General features: G+C 35.7%; 2 protein-coding genes across 5 annotated transcripts in view; one reads left to right on the forward strand and one right to left on the reverse strand.

Moving 5' to 3' along the window:
- Nucleotides 1-12,039, reverse strand: part of fam135a (family with sequence similarity 135 member A) — a 33,085-nt gene extending 21,046 nt beyond the window's left edge. For all 4 annotated transcript variants that reach the window (XM_073833731.1, XM_073833730.1, XM_073833728.1 and 1 more), the window contains exons 1-3: nucleotides 11,749-12,039; nucleotides 11,299-11,353; nucleotides 7,437-7,563 (exon numbers count right to left, since the gene is read on the reverse strand). In XM_073833731.1, the coding sequence (XP_073689832.1) occupies nucleotides 7,437-7,513 (77 nt within the window). In that variant the 5' untranslated portion in view covers nucleotides 7,514-7,563; nucleotides 11,299-11,353; nucleotides 11,749-12,039. The remainder of the gene's footprint in view (nucleotides 1-7,436; nucleotides 7,564-11,298; nucleotides 11,354-11,748) is intronic.
- A 3,211-nt stretch (nucleotides 12,040-15,250) lies between these two features.
- On the forward strand, nucleotides 15,251-20,823 carry LOC141325860 (collagen alpha-1(IX) chain). Its single transcript, XM_073834588.1, has 5 exons — nucleotides 15,251-15,332; nucleotides 15,405-15,537; nucleotides 17,856-18,252; nucleotides 20,435-20,518; nucleotides 20,716-20,823. Exons 1-5 carry the CDS (start codon nucleotides 15,251-15,253, stop codon nucleotides 20,821-20,823), a joined length of 804 nt encoding a protein of 267 aa, XP_073690689.1.
- The last annotated feature ends 1 nt before the right edge of the window (nucleotide 20,824 follows it).

Genomic DNA, 20,824 nt, shown 5'->3' on the forward strand with positions numbered 1-20,824 from the left:
AAGAAGGGTCTTATCTAGCGAAACAATTGGTTATTTTCTAAAAAAAATTGACAATTTATATACTTTTTAACATCAAATGCTCGTCTTGTCTAGCTCTGCGTGAACTCTGTGTATTCCGGTTCAAGACAGTTAGGGTATGTCGAAAAACTCTCATCTAATGTTCTCCTCCAACTTCAAAATCATCCATATCCTGCAAAAGTACAGACCCAGTGTTTACAAAGTGAACGTGCAAAGAAGATCAAATGCCCTTTACAAAAAAGTTAAAACAGTGATGTAGGACGATTTTGAAGTTGGAGGAGAAAATGAGATGGGAGTTTTTCAACATACCCTGTCTTGAACCGGAAATACACAGAGTTTACATAGAGCTAGACAAAATGAGTGTTTGAGGTTAAAAAGTATATCAAATGTTTGTTTTTTTTAAATTAAAAAACAAAAAACAAAACGACTGATCGTTTTGCTTCATAAGACCCTTCTTCCTCGGCTGGTATTGTTTTAAGCAGGGGTGCCCAACCCTGTTCCTGGAGATCTACCTACATGCATACTTTAGTTCTAGCCCTGCTTCAACACAGCTGTCTGTAATTATCAAGTGCTACCTAAGAGATTAATTAGCTGGTTCAGGTGTGTTTGATTAGGGTTGGAGCTGAACTTTGTAGGATAGTAGATCTCCAGGAACAGGGTTGGGCACCCCTGGTTTAGAGCCTTTTGAAACTGCATTTTAACTGCAATTTAGAAGTTCAAACTCGCAGGCACCATAGAAGTCAGCTATATGGAGTGAAATTCTGAAAATTTTCTTCAAAAAACAATTTCTTTATGGCTGAAGAAAGAAAGACATGAGTAGGGGGTGAGTAATTTATCTGTAAATTTTTGTTCTGGAAGTGAACTTCTTGGTAGAATTAGGAATGAGTCTGAATGTATAATGTTACAGAAGATCTATATTTCAAATAAATGCTGTTCTTTTGTACTTTCTATTAGGGCCGGGTATTGTGACCAATTCGGCGATTCGATTCTTATTTTCATGGTTTCAATTAGATTTGATTTCGATTAGTTTCGATTCAATTCGATCGATTAAATATCAATATTTCATTTAAAATGTTAGTTTTGCAGACATGGGATCCATATTTTGATATAAATGCTGGTAACTGAAACTCTCCTACTTAAGTTTATTACTGAAATACACATCTACATTAATAATAGGGTGCACATAGTCTCAGCCTCAGACGTCACGCCCACGGAACGCTGGCTAAACGTCTGATGCATATGGTACACTTAACTGGAAACACTTCAGGAATGTCGAAGTCGTGATCTGATTAGTTGAATTTGATCGGATATCTGGAACACGCGAGTGTCGCGTTCATTTTCGGTCCGCCGGGAAACAAAGGTCAGACTGATTTACTCGCGTTTTGCTAAAAGGTGCTTATGCAGACGCTGTTGTTGTTATACACATTTGCGACGTTCGCGAACAAATTACTGACTTACTGCTCGTTCTCCCTCTTCTTCGTTAACTTTCAATGCTGGTTATTTCAATGACTGACTTGTTGCACACCAGTCTGTTGTTGTGGGGGCATTTCTACACCCCGAAACGTGACGCTGAACGAAACGAACTGTGATTGGTTGTTTGACATGTCGGTCAAATGGCCTTATGGGCGGGCCTTGGCCAATTAAAGCTGCCATGAATTCCAGACCTTCAGCCGTCAGTCACACCGCTGTTTATTTTAAACAACTTTTATTTTAAATGAACACTGTAACAAGAAGTCATAAATATGTGCATCCATTGTACACCATGTAAACAAACTGCAAAATGCACATTACTGTAAAAAATAAAAAGACTGTTTAAGAAATAAAACATTTTTCTAAATTCAAAACGTTCAAAACAGGCCCATCATAAAGCCCTTGTCTGCGTATACAAAACTGTCCATAAAACTAACAGTTCTTAACTACAGTGGAGCAATTCGAAAGATGGTGACACCTTCGCGACGAGAGGTGAATATTCATATCCTCTTACGTGAAGCACGCGCATTAAGAATCGATTCGGGGATTTCCCAAATCGATATCGTTGCGTTAAACTGAAGATCGATTAAAATCGGAGAATCGATATTTTTTACCCAGCCCTACTAAATGTATCACAGTTTCCTCAGAAATATAGCTTCACAACCGTTTGACATTAACAATAATATGTGAAGTCAATAATATGTAACATCAAAGAGAAGTGATGAAGGCAGAAGCACAGAGGAAAGAGCAAAACACTGGTCACGAATTAAAAGTACAAAACGAGGATTTGTAAAGAAAAATGTTGAAGGATTTCGATATAGGCCAAGAGGAGACTGGTTTTCCTTTGCTGTAAGTAAAACTTGGTTCTCGTGAGACTAGCATATCCTCACCAGAGCCTATACTACACCTACGTCATATACCGCAACGCTACTCTCTTGTGAACTTGTGTACAACACTAAGCAGATGCTAGAGATTATGGTTTATAAAGCTTTATATAGGAATAATTTTCTTACACAATCAATTCACTTCAGAAGGCCTTTATTAACCTGGCAGAGCTGTGTGGAGCACTTTTTATGATTGATGAATGCACTTATTTGGGCTTCAAAATCTCAACAGCCTTGGACATTTTTAACATTTTTAATTAACACAGACTGTATTTGTCTCAAAGAAAAAAATCATATACACCTAGGATGACTTGAGGGTGAGTAAATCATTAGGTAACTTCATTTTTGGGTAAATTATCCCTTTAATAGTACCCACTCAGACTGATTCATTTAGTGATTCAGTGAGTCATTTAGACCAGTGAGTTTATTTGTGACTTATCTGTGAGTAACTTTGGGCGATTCAAAATGATTCATAACAGATCTAAACATTTAAAGAGGAGTTGTCCATTTAATTTTTTTCACTGAATCAGCCATTTCGCAGTGCTTGTTCTTTTCCCCCTCTCATAAAAATAAATTCAGACTACAACTCAGCTAAAGCATTATTTCTTTTGCTGCCACAGATTCAGCGAAGCAGAAAACACTGTCAGAATATATTAATACAATACACTGCATTAAAAAAAAAAGGAAGAAAGAAACTGGTCAGCTTTTCTTCTAACCGTGGTTCTTAGAAAGGAAGAAGCCAGTGTGACAGTCAAATACAACCCACACTCTCCCAGTTCCTCATTTCTACTCAACAGAGCTTGGCTGAATAAACCAGACACACTGATCTCATCTGAGAGGTCCAATGCATGGCTGTATCCACACAGCTCGTGTTTATATCCTGTGCTCATGCATTTACAATGCAAGAGGAAGTTCATGCAACCAAAATAGAGCTGCAATTATCCCTCTGACAAGAATATCATGACATCAAAAGCACACAGAGGCACTTATGTGCGAGCGAGTGGATAGGTAAGAACACAACCGGCTGGCCGGAACACAGATCTGGGAACAGGAACAAACAACCAGTCCCCCTGCAGGAGCAGAAGAGGAGAATGGCGGTTGCGTTATGCTTCCTGTTGCACAGCTGAGCAAACCCAATGGCTCAGTGTTTTAGTTAGACCCGCGGCGACAATGTCAGCAGATGTGGAATGTTAACCTGAGGTTGCAAACTGCTGTGTTGACACCAAACAACCCTACTGAGCACTGACGATAAGAGTTTCTTCCTTTGCTTTGAAAACAGACTCTTTAGACACTTACATTGTGACATGGCAAGCGTGACGCTGCATAAACTTATGACTAACTTAAAATTTACAATCCTGTCATCATTTCCTCACCTGTATGATCTTCTGCAAAACATAAGATGATGAGATTTTGAAGTTGGTAACCAAATACTTTTGGTTCCCATTGACTTCCATTTTATTTTTCTAACCACATAATGGAAGTAATGGGAACTGAGACTGTTTGATTACCAACATTCTTCAAAATATCTTCTTTTATGCTCTGCAGAAGAAATTAAGAATGACATGAGGATAAGCAAATGCCAGAATTTTCACTTTTGGATAGACTTTCCTTTTAAACAACACATTTGACCACAAATAGCACATTTTTGCTTCGGATATCCGGCAAAAATAACTTTAAATGCTAGTAACGACCTGTATCATACCCATACCGCCCACCCCTAGTTATATCTAGTGACGGGTTTTAAAATGTGGGCAGCACTTGTAACTTAACTCTTACCTGTGCTGAATAAAACTGTAGCTTTTCATAGTGAACAATGGCCTCTAGAGATCGCATTACAGGAATGGGCCATTAGGCTCTTGTGTGTTGAAATGCCCACGTCTCTATGCTTAGTTTACAACTAGGTATGGAGTGTTCAGAAAATACCTGTACTGCATGCTGGGTCATTTCAGGTTTTTGGCACATACTGAAAGTGGTGCAATCTGCATTTAACCTCAATTGTATTCTAAGATTGTCTGCAAATAGAAATGGCATCCTCACATTAAATATGGAAATGCATTCAGCTTGTCAATATCTATGAGTTGAAGTCAAAAGTTTACATAAACCTTGTAGAATTTGCAAAATGTCAATTGTTTACCAAAATGCAAGTTATTTTTTATTTAGTATTGACCTAAGATATTTCACATTAAAGATGTTTACATATAGTCCACAAGATAAAATAATAGCTGAATTTATAAAAATGATACTGTTCAAAAGTGTACATCCCCTTAATTCTTAATACTGTGTTGTTATCTGAATGATCCACAGCTGTGTTTTGTTTTTTGATTAGTAATAGTTGTTCATGAGTCCCTTGTTTGTCCTGAACAGTTAAACTGCCCTCTGTTCTTCAGAAAAATCCTTCAGGTCCCACAAATTATTTTGTTTTTCAGTTTTTTTGTGTGTGTGTATTTGAACCCTTTCCAACAATGACTGTATGATTTTGAGATCCATCTTTTCACACTGAGAGACACATATGCAACTATTACAGAAGGTTCAAATGCTCCCTGATGCTTCAAAAACAAACACGATGCATTAAGAGCTAGGGGTGTAAACTTTTGAACAGAATGAAGATGTGAACATTTTTCTTATTTTGCCTAAATATCATATATATTTTTTTTCATTTAGTAATGCCCTTCAGAAGCTACAGAAGATAATTGCATGTTTCCCAGAAGACAAAACAAGTTAAATTTACCCTGATTTTCAAATTCAGAAAGTTCTTACCCTTTGGCTCCTAATGCATTGTGTTTCCTTCTGAAGCATTCCTTCAGTGAGCATTCAAACCCTTGGTTGTCCTCAGTGTGAAAATATGGATCTCAAATCATAAATCATAAAGGGTTCAAATACACAAAAATGCTGAAAAACCAAAGAATTTGAGACCTGAAAGATTTTTCTGAAGAACAGTGGGCACTTAAACTGTTCAGGACAAGGGACTCATGAACAACTATCACTAAAAAAAAAAACAGCTGTGGATCATTCAGGTAACAACACAGTTTTAAGAAACAAGTGTATGTAAAATGGGGCCATTTTATTATTTGTCTTTTATGTGAAATATCTTATTCAAGTCAGTGCTAAATTAATAATAATATGCATTCCGTAAGATCCCTCTTATTTTGGTAAAACTAATATTCTACTATTTAAGACTCAATGGTTATCATATCATTCTCAAAACACAATAGCGTCATTTGGGTGAAATTATGCAGGTAAAAAAAGTCCACTGTCAAAAGTGTAGCAATGCATGTAACACAGAAGTCACTTTCAACCCAAACAGCTTTTGTTGGTCAATGACAAATTCAAGTTACCACCTTGAACACAAGTGAAATCTGCATGGGAAACTCCCACCTTCAAGCAACAGCACTTTCATACTGCACCATACTGTACATATTGCAGTAACTTTGTTGTTTTACTCTTGTTTGACAAACAGGTTAGGGTTCATTTTAGACGCTGACTAAAAAAAACTTGAAAACAGCGAGGTATTTTAAGGTGTCACTTTCTGCAAGCTAACTCATGGACAATAAAACTGTGCAACATTAAAGGAATACTCCACTTTTTTTGGAAATAGGCTCATTCTCCAACTGCCCCCCCCCGAGTTAATAAGTTGAGTTTTACCGTTTTGAAATCCATTCAGCCGTTCTCCTGTTCTGGCGATATCACTTTTAGCATAGCTTAGCATAGATCATTGAATCCTATTAGACCAGTAGAATCACGTTCAAAAATGACCAACGAGTTTCGATATTTGTCCTATTTAAAACTTGACTCTTCTGCAGTTATATCGTGTACTAAGACCGGTGGAAATGCAAAGCTTCAATTTTTTAGGCTGATAAGATTAGGAACTACACTCCCATTCCGGCGTAATAGTCAAGGAAGTTTGCTGCCGAAATATGGCTGAAGAAGGAGCAGTAATACCACGCAGCACATGTGCAAATGCTAAACTAGCTGGGAACTCATTTCTGATAATACTCCGCCTGTTTCGGCCATATTACGGCCGCAAACTTCCTTGACTATTACGCCGGAATGGAAGTGTAGTTCCTAATCTTATCAGCCTAGAAACTCGCAGCTTTGCATTTCCGCCGGTCTTAGTACACGATATAACTACAGAAGAGTCAAGTTTTAAATACGACAAATATGGAAACTCGTTGGTCATTTTTGAATGCGATGCTATTGGTCTAATAGGATTCAATGATCTATGCTAAGCTATGCTAAAAGTGATATCGCCAGAACAGAAGAACGGCTGAATGGATTTCAAAACGGTAAAAATCAACTTATTAACTCGGGGGGAATTGGAGAATGAGCCTATTTCCAAAAAAAGTAGAGTGTTCCTTTAAATACAACTTTACAAGTAGACACATGTGATGTGCCTTAACAGGAATAGTTGTGAGAAGGATCCTAAATTATAAATTCTAGGAAAAGCTGATGCACATATAGATGGAGAAGCTGAGACTCGTGCCGGCAAGCAACAGCAGGAATGACAGCGAGACTGTACAGCACTGTAAGAGAGCACTGCATGTTATTAATATCAGTGACGATGATCTCAGATGGAGTGCCTAAACGGAGACGAGAGCTGCAGGCTGCAAGTTTCTGTGGTAAATTTTAGCCTTGTGCTCTGTATTGCATTCCACAGTCAACAAAACAGCTTTATTTTTAAGACTCAAAGACCAGCTCTAAGCTATCCAAATCAAATTTGACTTACAAAGGGATGTGAAACACATTCATACCCTTGTATGCATATCATTCACTATTAACTTCCTTTTAAATGTAACATCATCTTACTACAAACACGCCACCACTCACCACCATTTGACTACATAAACTAGACAATGTTTGCTCATTCTACAAAAAAAAGATTCATCTTGTTGAGGAGCAGGAGCCTGCTATTGCAGATCGTTCCTATTCCTTTGTTGTTTCAGTAATGGCTTCCAACCAAGATCAACCTTGGAAATATTTTTGTGTGTGTGCAACCCGACCTGGCACGACACTTTCTCTAGGATAAGATCTTTAGCCGAACAGAAGGGTATTAGAACATGCTCTTACCCTCTTTGGAAGAGATCCACATTATAGAACTTGTGGAGCTCCACAGAGAACTCCACTGTGGCCTGGACCTCCGTCATGCTGGATTCAGGGCTGGAGGAGGGCCTGTCTCAAACGATCGGCAGCAAAACTGCGGAAAAACAGATAAACGGATTAAACAGTTTTGTCTGGAAAGAAGACAATGTGGGAACACATTTCTACACTGAAATACACTACCAGTCAAATGTTTTTGAACAGTAAATGTTTTTTTTAAAGAAGTCTCATCTGCTCACCAAGCCTGCATTTATTTGATCCAATTGATCCAATACAAATGTGAAATATTTTTACTATTTAAAATAACTGTTTTCTGTTTTAACATATTTTAAAACATAATTTATTCTTGTGATTTCAAAGCTGAATTTTTAGCATCATTACTCCAGTCACATGATCCTTCAGAAATCATTGTAACATTCTGATTTGCTGCTCAAAAAAGTTATTATTATGTTGAAAACAGCTGAGTATAATTTTTCAGGTTTCTTTGATGAATAGAACGTTCAGAAGAACGTTTATCTGAAATTGTAATCTTATGTAAGATTATAAACGTCTATCACTTCTGATAAATTTAAAGCATCCTTACTATATAAAAATAATAATTTCTAGAATTTCTTTCCCCTAAAAAAAAAAAAAGACTCCAAGCTTTTGAATGGTATACTATAGTTTATAATGTTAGAAAAGCTTTTTATTTCAGATAAATGTTGATCTTTGGATTTTTATATTCATCAAATTATCTTAAAATTTTTTTTTACTCAACTGTTTATGTACTTTTATATTTATAATAATAATAGTAATTGTTTATTGAACCGCAAATCAGCATATTAGAATGATTTCTGAAAAATCATGTGACACTGAAGACTGAAGTAATGATGCTGAAAATTTAGCTTTGATCACAGGAATAAATTACATTTTAAAATATATTAAAATAGAAAGCCGTTATTTTAAAAAGTAAAAATATTTCACAATATAACGGTTTTTGCTGGGTTTTGAATCAAATAAATGCAGGTTTGGTGAGCAGAAGAGAATTCTTTAAAAAAAAAATTCTTTTGACTGGTAGTGTTTATCCAAAAACGCATATGCGTAAATGTTCAGGTAAATACGCACATACGTGTGCATCCCACATTATGTGATGCTACGCTTGCCAACAGAATAACATACTAACTTTTCTGGCTTTGTGTGAGAAACATATCAAAATATACAAAACTGTTTGGAAATTTGAGGTCAGCAAGACTTTATGTTTTTAAAATTCTCTTATAGCTGCATTTATTTGATTAGAAATACAGTAAAAACAGCAAATATTTTTACAATTTAAATGAACAGCATTTTTTTTGTAATATATTTCAAATGTAATATATTCCTGTAATGGCAAAGCTGAATTTTCAACAATAAGAAATCATTTTAATATGGTAAACATTTTGTTATTATTATCAATGTTGAAAAAAGTTGTGCTACTTATATTTTGATCAGTAAAAAGTGGAGAAAAGAGAAAAAAAAACTGAATTCATCTAGCCTGGCTATCGCCAGACCACGTTATGACTTCGTCATGATTCGTGGTCTGGGAACCACATGTTCATTTTCTCGTATTTGAGGCGTGGTTTACGAATGCCCAGAGCCGTTTATTGGGCGATACGAATGTCTATCAAATGCGCCTGTGCGTAGCTCATAGCCAATCGTTTCAATTATACCGGATGACGTATGTAGAGCGAACGCCAAAAGTTGCTCTTTTTTCAAAATAAACTTGTGTTCTAAACTACTTAGAACACTATACCGTGTCTACACCGGACGCGACAGTTGCCGCGCCGCAACAGCTAAAGTCTGTCTACACTGGACGCGACAAGGCGACCGTTGCAAATCATTTAAACTTTGTGTGAGCACGTCATAAATAGAACGCGGCAGCAGATTACTGTCGGGCCGCGTCGCGCCGCATTCAGTGTAGACAGCATAATAGGTTCTAATGTCATTTGTCGCGTCGGGTCACGCCGCTCGCGTCCGGTGTAGACACGAAAGATAACTTCGCGTCTGCTGCCATGCTGGATCCATAGTAACAAACTGCTTCGGTGAGTCGCATAGAATACGTCATCGTCTTGCTGCTCCCTCCCCGTTCTGTGATTGGTTCCCTATCTTAGGTGAAAATTAGGTCCATGGTTTCCAGACTGACTAGCAGCGTGAATAAAATCGCGCTGCGCAAGGCAGGATGGGGAAACCCAGGCTAGAATTCATCTGAATATTGTCTTTTTAAAATAAATTGAAGGTTTAAATTTCTTTAAAAAAATAATTATTTTATTTTTGAATGTAATACCTTGAATGTTTTATAACACAACACAAGTTCATAACACAAAACTGAACAATTTCTAAAATTTGCACATCTCACACTAGAAAAAGAACAGAATCTGAAAGTGACTTATAAGACGACCGTCAAGAAGACAACTGGGTAAAAAAAAAGTTACAAAAGAAACCTCATGTACTTCCAAATGCACTTCCACTTCACTAAGCAACTCTGTCCCAAGTTCATGAGATGAGTCTGACTACCTCTTGACATTTAAACCCCACAAATATAGCAACGGCATTCGCGCCTGCAAACATGCATGAATTAGCATACAAGACAGTGTATTCTCAATGCTCTTTATTGCAATATCTTTAATCACCGCCTGTGCTTGTTCTAAATTACCACAGAATGCTTTCACACACCCCACAGGCTTTCTGAATGATTCACCCTTATTTGCAAGTCACAGTTACAGTACTGAGGTGTGATGCAAGATCCTGACAAGTCCAGCACACTTCAGACGATTCGAGGCAAATACCTCTGCTAACACTGGCTAGACTGCCCTGCGGGGGTCTCTGGAGGATTTCAGGTGCTTTGTGGCATTATCTGGAGCTTTAGCTTTCATTAATACAGATTAGCTACCTTAAATGAGAGGCGAACTGCAGTCGCCTATCACATGCAAACCACAAAGTCAAATCAGATCAAACACAGCAAGATTTTCCTTCCAAACATGTGTTAAGCTAGTGATAAGAGCACAAGAGCCCCGTCCCACTGTCTAAGCACTGCTTGCACAGATACGTACAACAGAAAACACGTTGTCTAAAGGCAGCCACTATCCTTCCTCTAAGCTGTGCCTGTAAAATTTAAGTTAGATATCAATGTTGCCCTACTGCGTGGCATATGTTCATATCCTTGAATGTCCTACTGTTTTATGCTTTCTTCTAAGCACTCTGTCTGATTCAAAGACTTTTATATAGAGTCAAGATCTGAAGTAATCACTGCCTCCATAGAGAATTTAATCTATGATTTATTCAAAAGCCAAATGGTTTGTTTTAAGATTTAGGAAACATATAAAAACTGGCATTATGTGCATGGGTCAAACACGGAAAGTCGTTTTCTAGCAATCAAAACATTGAAAGTTTAATTACTTTTTTTCTCGTACATTAGAATGATGACTATTATACATTTTACCATGATTTACATAATAAATGTTATTCAGTGTAGCAATAGCTGATAAAATCTTGATTTCACATATTTTCACAAAGAATCATTAGATAACATTAAAAGAAAATATTTAAGGAATACAGTGCAGACCCTTACTGTAATTTTAAATCATTACCAATCTTTGCCTTTATCTTTCAAAGAACTAGGTTTTACCCATGTGTCAGCAAGAAGTTTTGAATCATTTGACATACAAGACATAATAAAATTCAGTAAGATCGAGTATAGTCCAGAGCATGTTGTTTCGATTTTATGTAAATATATTTGTTACACTGAATGATGATGGAACATTATTTCACACATATTATTATCAGTGATTTAAGAATATTATTACTGTAAAAGACTTACCCGTCCTGACTCGGTTCAGTATCTTCTCTCCTCATGTCAACTGATCAATACAATCCTATATAAAAAGACACATAAACATATAAACGCATATAAGCCTAACTAATAACAATTTAACAAAGTTTCTCAAATTAAACATTCAAACACGCATTTGATCACATTAACGTAAAACGTTATTACCTATTTTATTTCTTTAACATTTACATTAAAACATTTATTTAAAAGCAATAATTTAAACTTGATTTGTTGACAGCTTTTGTTTTTAATTCATGCCGTCCTAAAAAGCAGTTAGCTCTAGCGTTAGCCTGTTTTGCTTGTCAAATGACCAGCCTTCACAAACATCACACTATTTGCTTAGGTTAACGGATGCGTTATCAAACCTACAACCTGAAGCGCAACAAACAGTTATAGCTTACCAAATATCTGACTGCTATATAATTAAAAACCACATACATGTATCCGCTTCGGGAATGTAGGCCTCAATCCGCGGGTTGGATTTCAGAGCGATCCAGCCTCGACGCTCCGATCACCCGGCTGCTTAATTCCTCTGCATGCCGTTGAAAATTCGCCGAGGCTCCGTCTTCACAGCAGACTTGAAAGTACAGACCGGTCACACTAGATGGAAACAATGAATCACATCTCCAAACGGTGTGCGGTGAGAGTCGTAGATCGTAAATATTGTCCAAACTTGTGTTTTGTGTGTTGCGAGAGTGAGTTTAAGGGAGGCGCTCACAAGCCGGTACAACACCGGTTCCTATCAAAGGCGTTAGAATATGATTCCTACCCTTATTATTTATTGAAAACGTTATTCACTTCCTTCCTTATTATAATTATTCACTTAGACATTTTAGTTTTCTGAAGGTGTTGGAAAAGACAGATATGTCCAATAAAGAGAAATATTATATTTTAATCTATTATGCTACACTGTTTACAAAACAAAACAGCAAAACTCATAATCCTAGTAAGAACCACATTAATTTTAGATATAAAAATGAATTGCTGGTCTTCCAGTGTGGTCAGGTGTTTCAGCTGACCAGATTACCCTGCTGGAACAAAACATCCCAGAAATTCAAATGATTTCCACTACAAATACCATTACAAACCATAAACTTGTAACCATTAAAAAATGTTTCCTGTAGCATGTTCTGGGACATAATCCATTAGGATTTAGTGTTTTTAACAAAGCAAAAATAGAAGGCGATCAATTACCAGTACAGACCAAAGAGACACCATTACAGTTACCATTAAAACCAGTATACAATACTTGTATTCTTCCATTAAAAGTCTGTCATGGTTTCTATTGTTTTTTCAGCAGGGTAATAATGACCTAGATGACTGGTCCCATCACAGTTGTTATCTTCATTTCAAGTGCATAAATCTACTGTTAAGTCACATTAGAAAGTAGATAAGTACACACCAAAGAATTTCAAAACAACAGTAATCTTTATTGCATTACTTTAAGACTTGGGGATAAAAGTTCAGCAGTTCTTCTGCAGTGGTAGCCTATTCAAATGACTTATTACCAACTGGTTTATCTGGTTTTGACTTACCATTGTGCTAACACAGCTAATCCTTCTTCTCACAACATAAAGGTCAAATTAACAGATGACTAAACATAGGATAACATAAATTAGCAGTACTGACATGTACATTTAGGTAAATTCAGGTTGATTGGGACACTTTTTGTAATTGAAATGACTTGGGAAAAATGTCCAAATCAACCTGAATTCACCCCTAGACGTTTAGCAGATGATTTTAATGACCTACTATCCTGTGTAAGAAGGAAGCAAACATTTCTACAAAGCATAAAAACTGCCCAAAAAAGAAAAGTCATAAGTTCTCGAAGGAGCCTGTGGGTACACCATATGTGCTGCCATATGATTCTCTTTTCCTCTGTCTTTCTCTGCGCTTAATGCAGTAAGGACATTTTATTAGCATATTCTACACTGTCAGGTTTATGTTGAAATGCTGAAACAGAGAAAATCATATTGAATTGTGATCCTACTTTATAAGTTATGGTGGCAATTACCAGCAAAACTTGTAAGCGAACTTGCATTCAGTTATGCAATCTGTAAAAGATGTTCTTTTGGTGCCAGAGCAAAATAGGGATCCCAGTGCAAAATGAATATTTAATTTTTGTGGTCATAAATTATTGCAGAGTTCTCCTATTTTTCCAAGTCATCAATTATGTATTATTTCATGGGTATTTACAGTATTCATTGCAATGTAGTGTTTCTTACCAAATGAAGACAAAACATAGATAGGATAAATAACACAAACAGCCAATCAGGTGCGGTGTCTTATACAGTCAAACCAAAATTTATTCAGGCACCTTCAACATTTCTCACATCTTTACAGTTTATTCACTATAGTTTAGAAAATGGTAATAAAATATGACAAGAACTCAAGAGTTAAACTGTGTCAGAACAAATTCATCTTGATAATGTCAGATAACTTTGATAGAAAGGTATGTAATGGATTACAATCAACCAACAATTCAGACAATGGTTGACCAATTATCAAGCTATGCTTCATTTTGTTTAGTCTGTGGTGTAAAAAAAGTTGCATTAGCAATTAAAGAAAAAACACTTAAGCATGACATGGTCAGGTGTCTGAATAATTTTTGGTCTCAAATTTTTTTAATCAATTTTTACTGGGTATAATATGTCACAGTTTACTTTGTTTTGCTATCCTCACTTACATAAATGTAAGTGTCTTGCACCCACTAGTAAAAAATATACAGTATAAAAATTGATCAATTATATCTGGTGTCTGAATAATATTTGGTTTGACTGTACATTTGTGTACCTCTGCAGCAGATTTGTAAAACTAGACCAACATGAAGATTTTCCATCCTCATCTGAGACATCTGTGACATTGTTTTCACATTGGAGTCAAGTGAACTGTTGTGTTTTAAAGGAATTGATTGTAAATTATAGGAAAGTGTTTTTCCAGACACTTTTTGACCCACGCTTGGCAAAAAGCTAAATTATTAGCTTGTATTTAGGTAATAAATAAAGGAAATAAAAAATTGGATTTTCAAATTCAAAATTTAAAAAGGTAATCTGATCTCAACCATTAGATGTTCATCAGTCCAAGATGTCACACTTTAACTTTGTTTATCATTAAAGGAACTAAAGGACCAGTTCCCTCCTCCAGGACTAATGAGCAGCAGCATCATGTTTGGGGTCGTCAGCTGTTCCTCACCTCACTGGACAGCAGCAGATCATGCTCAGTTAGTTGGTTTGGTGAGATCTGAGTGGGCTCCTCAGATCAGATGCCTCCTGTGTGAGACCAACATCTGTGGAAATCTGGAAAAATGATCTGGAGGTAATGCATGAACCAGCTTCTTCATTTCTGTTCACATTTTCATCAAATTTTTAGTATGCACTGAATATTTAAAGAGGTTAATTCAAATAACTTTAGTTATAATTAGATACCTAAATGCACAAATATGTGTATTTACATTATATTTACACATTTGATGCATACTAAATATATATATACATGTATTGCTCAATCACAAATAATTCATATACTTTTATTTCTAGGGAAGTTTGTCTCTACCTGTTGTGTAATGTGATCAAACAATGCTTCTCCACTGGTCTTCATACACACGGTAAGTACCTTTAATTTCAATGATTTAGAACTATAAGTGGTTCTGGTTTGGTATAAAATAAGTTTTCAGAGCATTAAGATTTTAACTACTGTAAACTTAAAAAAGCAATAAAAATTTGTGAATTCAAAGAAGACAAAGTGGTGCAGCTTTTCAAACACAGTGTGATTGTGTTGCTCACACAGTCAACACAGATCTCCCACAAGCAATGTGTGTTCATCAAACACACAAACACAGGGAGGAGGAGTAAGGAAACAAAAGGAAAGACTGAGCGAAGCAATAAAAGTTACAAAAAAGGTTTCATTTGCTATTTAACAAAAATGCAATTTCTTCAAAGTCATGCCGTTTTCCAGTATGAGTCACCTGCAGACGGACCAAACTCTGTGTCCTCAGACTAAAGATGGGGATGGCTTATTTCCAGGTAAACAAATGATAAACAGAACATACATGTGAACTAAATGTGTTCTTTAACTTAAGTCTGTCTATCCCATAGGATTTTACATAATGACTCAGTTCAACATTGCTGAGTTGGCCAGGAGAGGGACGGTGAAGAAGGTGCCTGGAACGACTTCTCAGCATATTGCATTTAAGATAGGCCCTGAGTTCAACTTCAGGATAAACACCAGGTAAACACCACTAACAGAGACCCTCCAACTGGGGGAGACTACAACTTATGCTCAACAACAGTAAGATATCCCAAAAGTGAAAATACAAACTGTTCCACCTGAATGGTGACCAGTTGGAGATGCTTTAGTGCTCTAAATATACTGCTTTTGTGTGGAAACAGTAACATTTGCATGACATATTCTATTTGGATGGAGCTATATTTGGAGTCTTTTTATAAGAAAAGTCAAGTAAATTTTGTAAAACGTTTGATTAGTTTATGGACTTGGAACAGCTTCGGATTGCAAATGTGATGTAGCTTTTTACAATAGAAGTTCATATATATATATATAAATAAAATATTGGCAATTTTCGGAAATAGACCAAACAAAGTCAAACAATTTGTGTGTCTCTGTACAACACAGTTGCTTTCCTGAATTAATCAGTGTTGTTGAGCAAATTAGTTGACCAAATGATTCAATTACCCGCTCAAGACAATACATGAATAAGTGAGCTGCTAAATTTCGAAAAGAGAACTAGCTTACTACTACCGACTATGCTAATATATGGTTCTGAATTAAAGGGATAATTCACCCAAAAATGAAAATTCTGTCATTATTTACTCACCTGTATGTTGTTTTAAACCCGTAAGACATTTGTTCATCTTTGGAACACAAATTAAGATATTTTTGATGAAATCCGAGAGCTTTCTGACCCTCCATAGACAGCAATGTAACTGAAATGTTCCCAGACCCAGAAACATAGTAAGATCATCGTTAAAATAGTTAGCATCTCATATCTTTGTAATCTTGTATCTAAAATTACGGTTGAACCACTGATGTCACATAGGACTATTTTAACGATGTGCTTACTACCTTTTTGGGCCTTGAATGTGTCAGTTGCATTGCTGTCTATGGATCAGAAAGCTCTCAAACTTCATTAAAAATATTTTATTTTGTGTTCCGAAGATGAACAAAGGTCTTACGGTTTGGAATGACATGATGTAAGTAATTAATGACAGAATTTTCATTTTTGGGTCTGTCCCTTTAATAGTTTAGTGCCACCTACTGAAACACAAAACACACAGAGACAGAGAAAGAAACAGAGAGAAAAACAAAAAATGTAATGCCTGTTGGACAGTATATCAGCACCTCTTTGAATACCTGCCTAGCTAATCAAATTTGAAAAATAGAACTGTTGTGATAGAAATGGAATAGTAAATAGAAAATTACAGCACAGCCAGGGTCTTAATATGACAGTGATTCAAAACCCGTTTGGCTCCAACTGGAGTGACAATCCATTAAAATAATTATATAAAAAAATAAAAAAAATAATTTAAAGAATTTAATTCCATAATACCAAAAATATATATGTCATGCATGGTCTACATGACTTTTCTAGTCTGTGATTACATTATTATTATTATTTACTCTCGAATTGCAATTTCTACCCAATAAAATATTGTAGAGATTAACTAAATTTATATACATGTATAAATTTTTTTTTTTTATTATTATAAAACAATTTAAATGTCATTTATTTCCATTATTTTTCCAGGTCTACAAACCAAACTTTTAAAATTCCCTCATAAATATATCCAGGTTGTCCGAGACCATAAGATCCCTGGTGTTTAAAATGTCTGTTGTTGAGGCAACAGATGAATTTAAGAAATCTAATTCCACTTCATATTTTGATATTTTGATCAGTTGCGTTATCTTATTTTAAACCTGGTGTTGTCTTTATATATTTTTAAGCCATCTTGCGGCTCATTTGGAAGAGTGCTGAGGCACCCTAGTGGGCCTCGGGCCCCTGATTGAGAGGCACTGGTTTAATGCTTTCCCCAGTGATACAACCTCAGTGTTTGCTTTCTCCCCCTTATCAGAAAATCTATAACCCAGTAACCAGGGCAACGCTTGAGAATGAGTTGTACTGTTGACATGTGGCGACATCTACTGGTCATTGATGGAACTCCCTCTGTCCATGGTGCTGAATTAGAAAACTAAATTATTTACATAATTGTTGTTATTAATACTTTTTAAATGCTTTGATAACAAAACAAAAATATAAAAATATAACACCATTCCATGGAACATGCAGCAGTATTTTTCAAATAGTATTTTTTGAAGAGTGATACATAATTGTACATGAATACAATAATCATTCAGTGGCATGGTATGTTTCAGAATACTATGGTATTGCCCACTGATACCATTGGAACCTCTACAGTGTTTTTTGTACAAAGTAACTATGCTAATAATGTTCAGCATGGTATGTTCACCTCAGATAATTTCAGATATGATTTATAATCAGGTCTAACTGAGTCTTGATATTCTTTAATCAGATCTGCGTTTCCCATGGGGCTGCCTGAGGAATTTGCATTTTCTGCAACCTATCGAATGAGTGGAAATACACCGAATAAGAGTTGGAATTTGTGGCAAATGCAAGATCTAAATGGAAACGAACAGCTTGCAGTCAGACTCAACGGGGAGGCCCTGTCTGTGGAGTTCTCCTACAGAACCCAAGAGAACAGACTGTTGATGGCTTTATTCCCTTACCAAATACTTCTCTTCAATTCTCAGTGGCACAAGATTTTATTGCTTGTCAAAAAAGGTTCTGTGGGCCTGATAACAGACTGTACAGCAACAGATTCACAGCAGCTGGCACCCAGAGGACAAGTAAACCTAGATGGATTCACGCATATTGGAAAACTGAAGGACAATTCAGCAATAGCTGTGCCGGTAAGAACCCCTTTTTTTGTGACCCTGGTCCACAAAACCAGTCAAGGTTCAACTTTTTTTTTTAAATTGAGATTTATACATCATCTGAAAGCTAAATAAATAAGCTTTCCATTGATGTATGGTTTGTTGGGATATGACAATCTCGAATCTGAGGGGGGAAAAGAATCTAAATACTGAGAAAATCGCCTTTAAGGTTGTCCAAATGAAGTTCTTAGAAATGCATATTACTAATCAAAAATTAAGTTTGATGACTTGATGGAAATTTACATAATATCTTCATGGAACATGATCTTTACTTAATATCCTAATGATTTTTGGCATAAAAGTAAAGTTAATAATTTTAACCCATACAATGTATTTTTGGCTATTGCTACAAGTATACCCGTGCCTGGTCCAAGGTCACATATACAAGTCTATTTGTGTGTTTCCAGTCTTCTATTACTGTTTTAGTACCATGATATTTAAATGTTCATCTAAGGCCCTTAAAATGAATACATTTGTACTTCTCTATGTCTAAAACATTTTCTTCTTGAGAAGAAAGTTTGAAAGCTGTTAAAAGGCTCAGCAGCAGACTGGTCTCTTTAAATGGATTTGGATTTTGACGAATACATTTTAGCAGATAAGTGGGAATTCTAGCAGCGAGGTTCTAGTCGGACAGCTGACCTGCATAAAAAGTCAGATTTTTTTCTCACAACAATAATTCCAGCAAAAAAATGTTGCAATCTTGGTTTAGACACAAACCAAACATCTGCACTTCTTTTTCTTTAAGCATAATCAGAACCTGTATGTCAAAAAAGCAAGGATTTTAAGATCATTTTTTGTATAAATATACATTTTGAATTATTTATGTAGCTGTTCAGTCTGAATTTGTGTTAAAAAAAAAAGTTTTTGGGTACCTGGTGCATTAAAGCATATGGCCACACTTTTCTTTTTAAAATAAACATTAATATTTTTTATAACATTTTATGACTTTTTTTTGTCTATGTACACTACCGTTCAAAAGGTTGAGGCCGGTAAGATTTTTCTGTGTTTTTGAAATATGAAAGACCAAGGCTGCATTTATTTGATCTAAAATACAGTAAAAGCAGTATTTTTGTGAAATATTATCACAATTTAAACTAAATCTATTTTAATATGTAATTTATTCCTGTGATGGTAAAGCTGAATTTTCAGCAGCCATTACTCCAGTCTTCAGTGACACATGATCCTTCAGAAATCATTTAAATGTACATTTCTTATTATTATTAATGTTAAAAACAGCTGTGCTGCTTAATATATATGTGACCCTGGACCACAAAACCAGTCTTAAGTAGCATGGATATATTTGTAGCAATAACTAAAAATACACTGTCTAGGTGAAAATGATCAATTTTTCTTTTATGCCAAAAATCATTGTATTCATGTTAGGATATTAAGTAAAGATCATGTTCCATGAAGATATTTTGTAAATTTCCTACCGTAAATATATCAAAACTTAATTTTTGGTTAGTAATATGCATTGCTAAAACAACTTTATAGGCAATTTTCTCAATTTTTTTTTCCACCCTCAGATCCAGATTTTCAAATAGTTGTATTTGCCAAATATTGTCCTATCCTAACAAAAGCTTATTTATTCAGCTTTCAGATACTTTATAAATCTCAATTTATGACTGGTTTTGTCATTCAGGGTCACATATTTGTGGAAACTGTGATACATTTTTTCAGAATAAACAAAAAGTTCAAGAGGACAGCATTTAGTTTTGAAACAGAACACTTTTGATCAGTTTAATGCCTCCTTGCTGAATTAAAAACAAAACAAAACAAAACTTTCTGACCCCCAAGCTTTTGAACGATTGTAAAAAGTCTTAGCAAACATAAGATTTGTCTCTTCCTCAAAGTAATGTTCTCAGTAACTTTTGTGTAACTTTTAAATTAAGTGTCACCGAATGATATATGCACATATTATGAGCTCAATCTACCACTACCATCAACAAGAAAACTAATTTAAATTCATTGTTCTGCAAAAATAATTTACAACAGAGAGTGCGACATAAAAAGCTTGTTTTTAAACAAAAAACTAATCAATCTCTTTTTGAACATTACACATTTTTGAACATCATAAACCAATGATAAACAATTCAGTACACCCCACAGGCTCACATTACCATGATGCTTTTTGATGGTTGTTTGTCTGTTGTTTCAGTTCGAGCTGCAGTCAATGCTGATCCACTGTGACTTAAACATCCCACAGAGAGACACATGCGGTGACCTTCCTGCAAGGAGAGAGGTGAGACATGTCTAACATTTTAATTTTAATCTAAAGGAACTAAAAACCCAACGTTAAAAAAATGGAATGTAATGCTACAGCTCTACAATTTTCCAGCATACCCTCTCTGTCCCCCAAAGACCAATTAGTACTTGTTAACAGAGGTCAAATGTCACCGTCTGGTAAAATTTCCCGCCGTCTATTCGAATGTGTACCAGACTCCTCCTCTCACTGTGAATCCATCCTCCAATCGCAGACCCAGAACAAACCACCTCATGCATATACATGAGCACTCTGTGGTTATGGTCTCCCTTGAGTTCAGATAGT

This window comes from Garra rufa, chromosome 2 (genome assembly GCF_049309525.1).
Source record: "Garra rufa chromosome 2, GarRuf1.0, whole genome shotgun sequence".
NCBI lineage: Eukaryota > Metazoa > Chordata > Actinopteri > Cypriniformes > Cyprinidae > Garra > Garra rufa.

What these genes read in the sequence shown, in the direction of transcription:
- LOC141325860 (XM_073834588.1), top strand. Translation starts at nt 15,251, where the DNA reads ATGCCGTTTTCCAGTATGAGTCACCTGCAGACGGACCAAACTCTGTGT. An exon ending in TGGGGATGGCTTATTTCCAG is followed by an intron (nt 15,333 to 15,404) that starts GTAAACAAATGA and finishes TCTATCCCATAG; the next exon opens with GATTTTACATAATGACTCAG. An exon ending in AACTTCAGGATAAACACCAG is followed by an intron (nt 15,538 to 17,855) that starts GTAAACACCACT and finishes TTCTTTAATCAG; the next exon opens with ATCTGCGTTTCCCATGGGGC.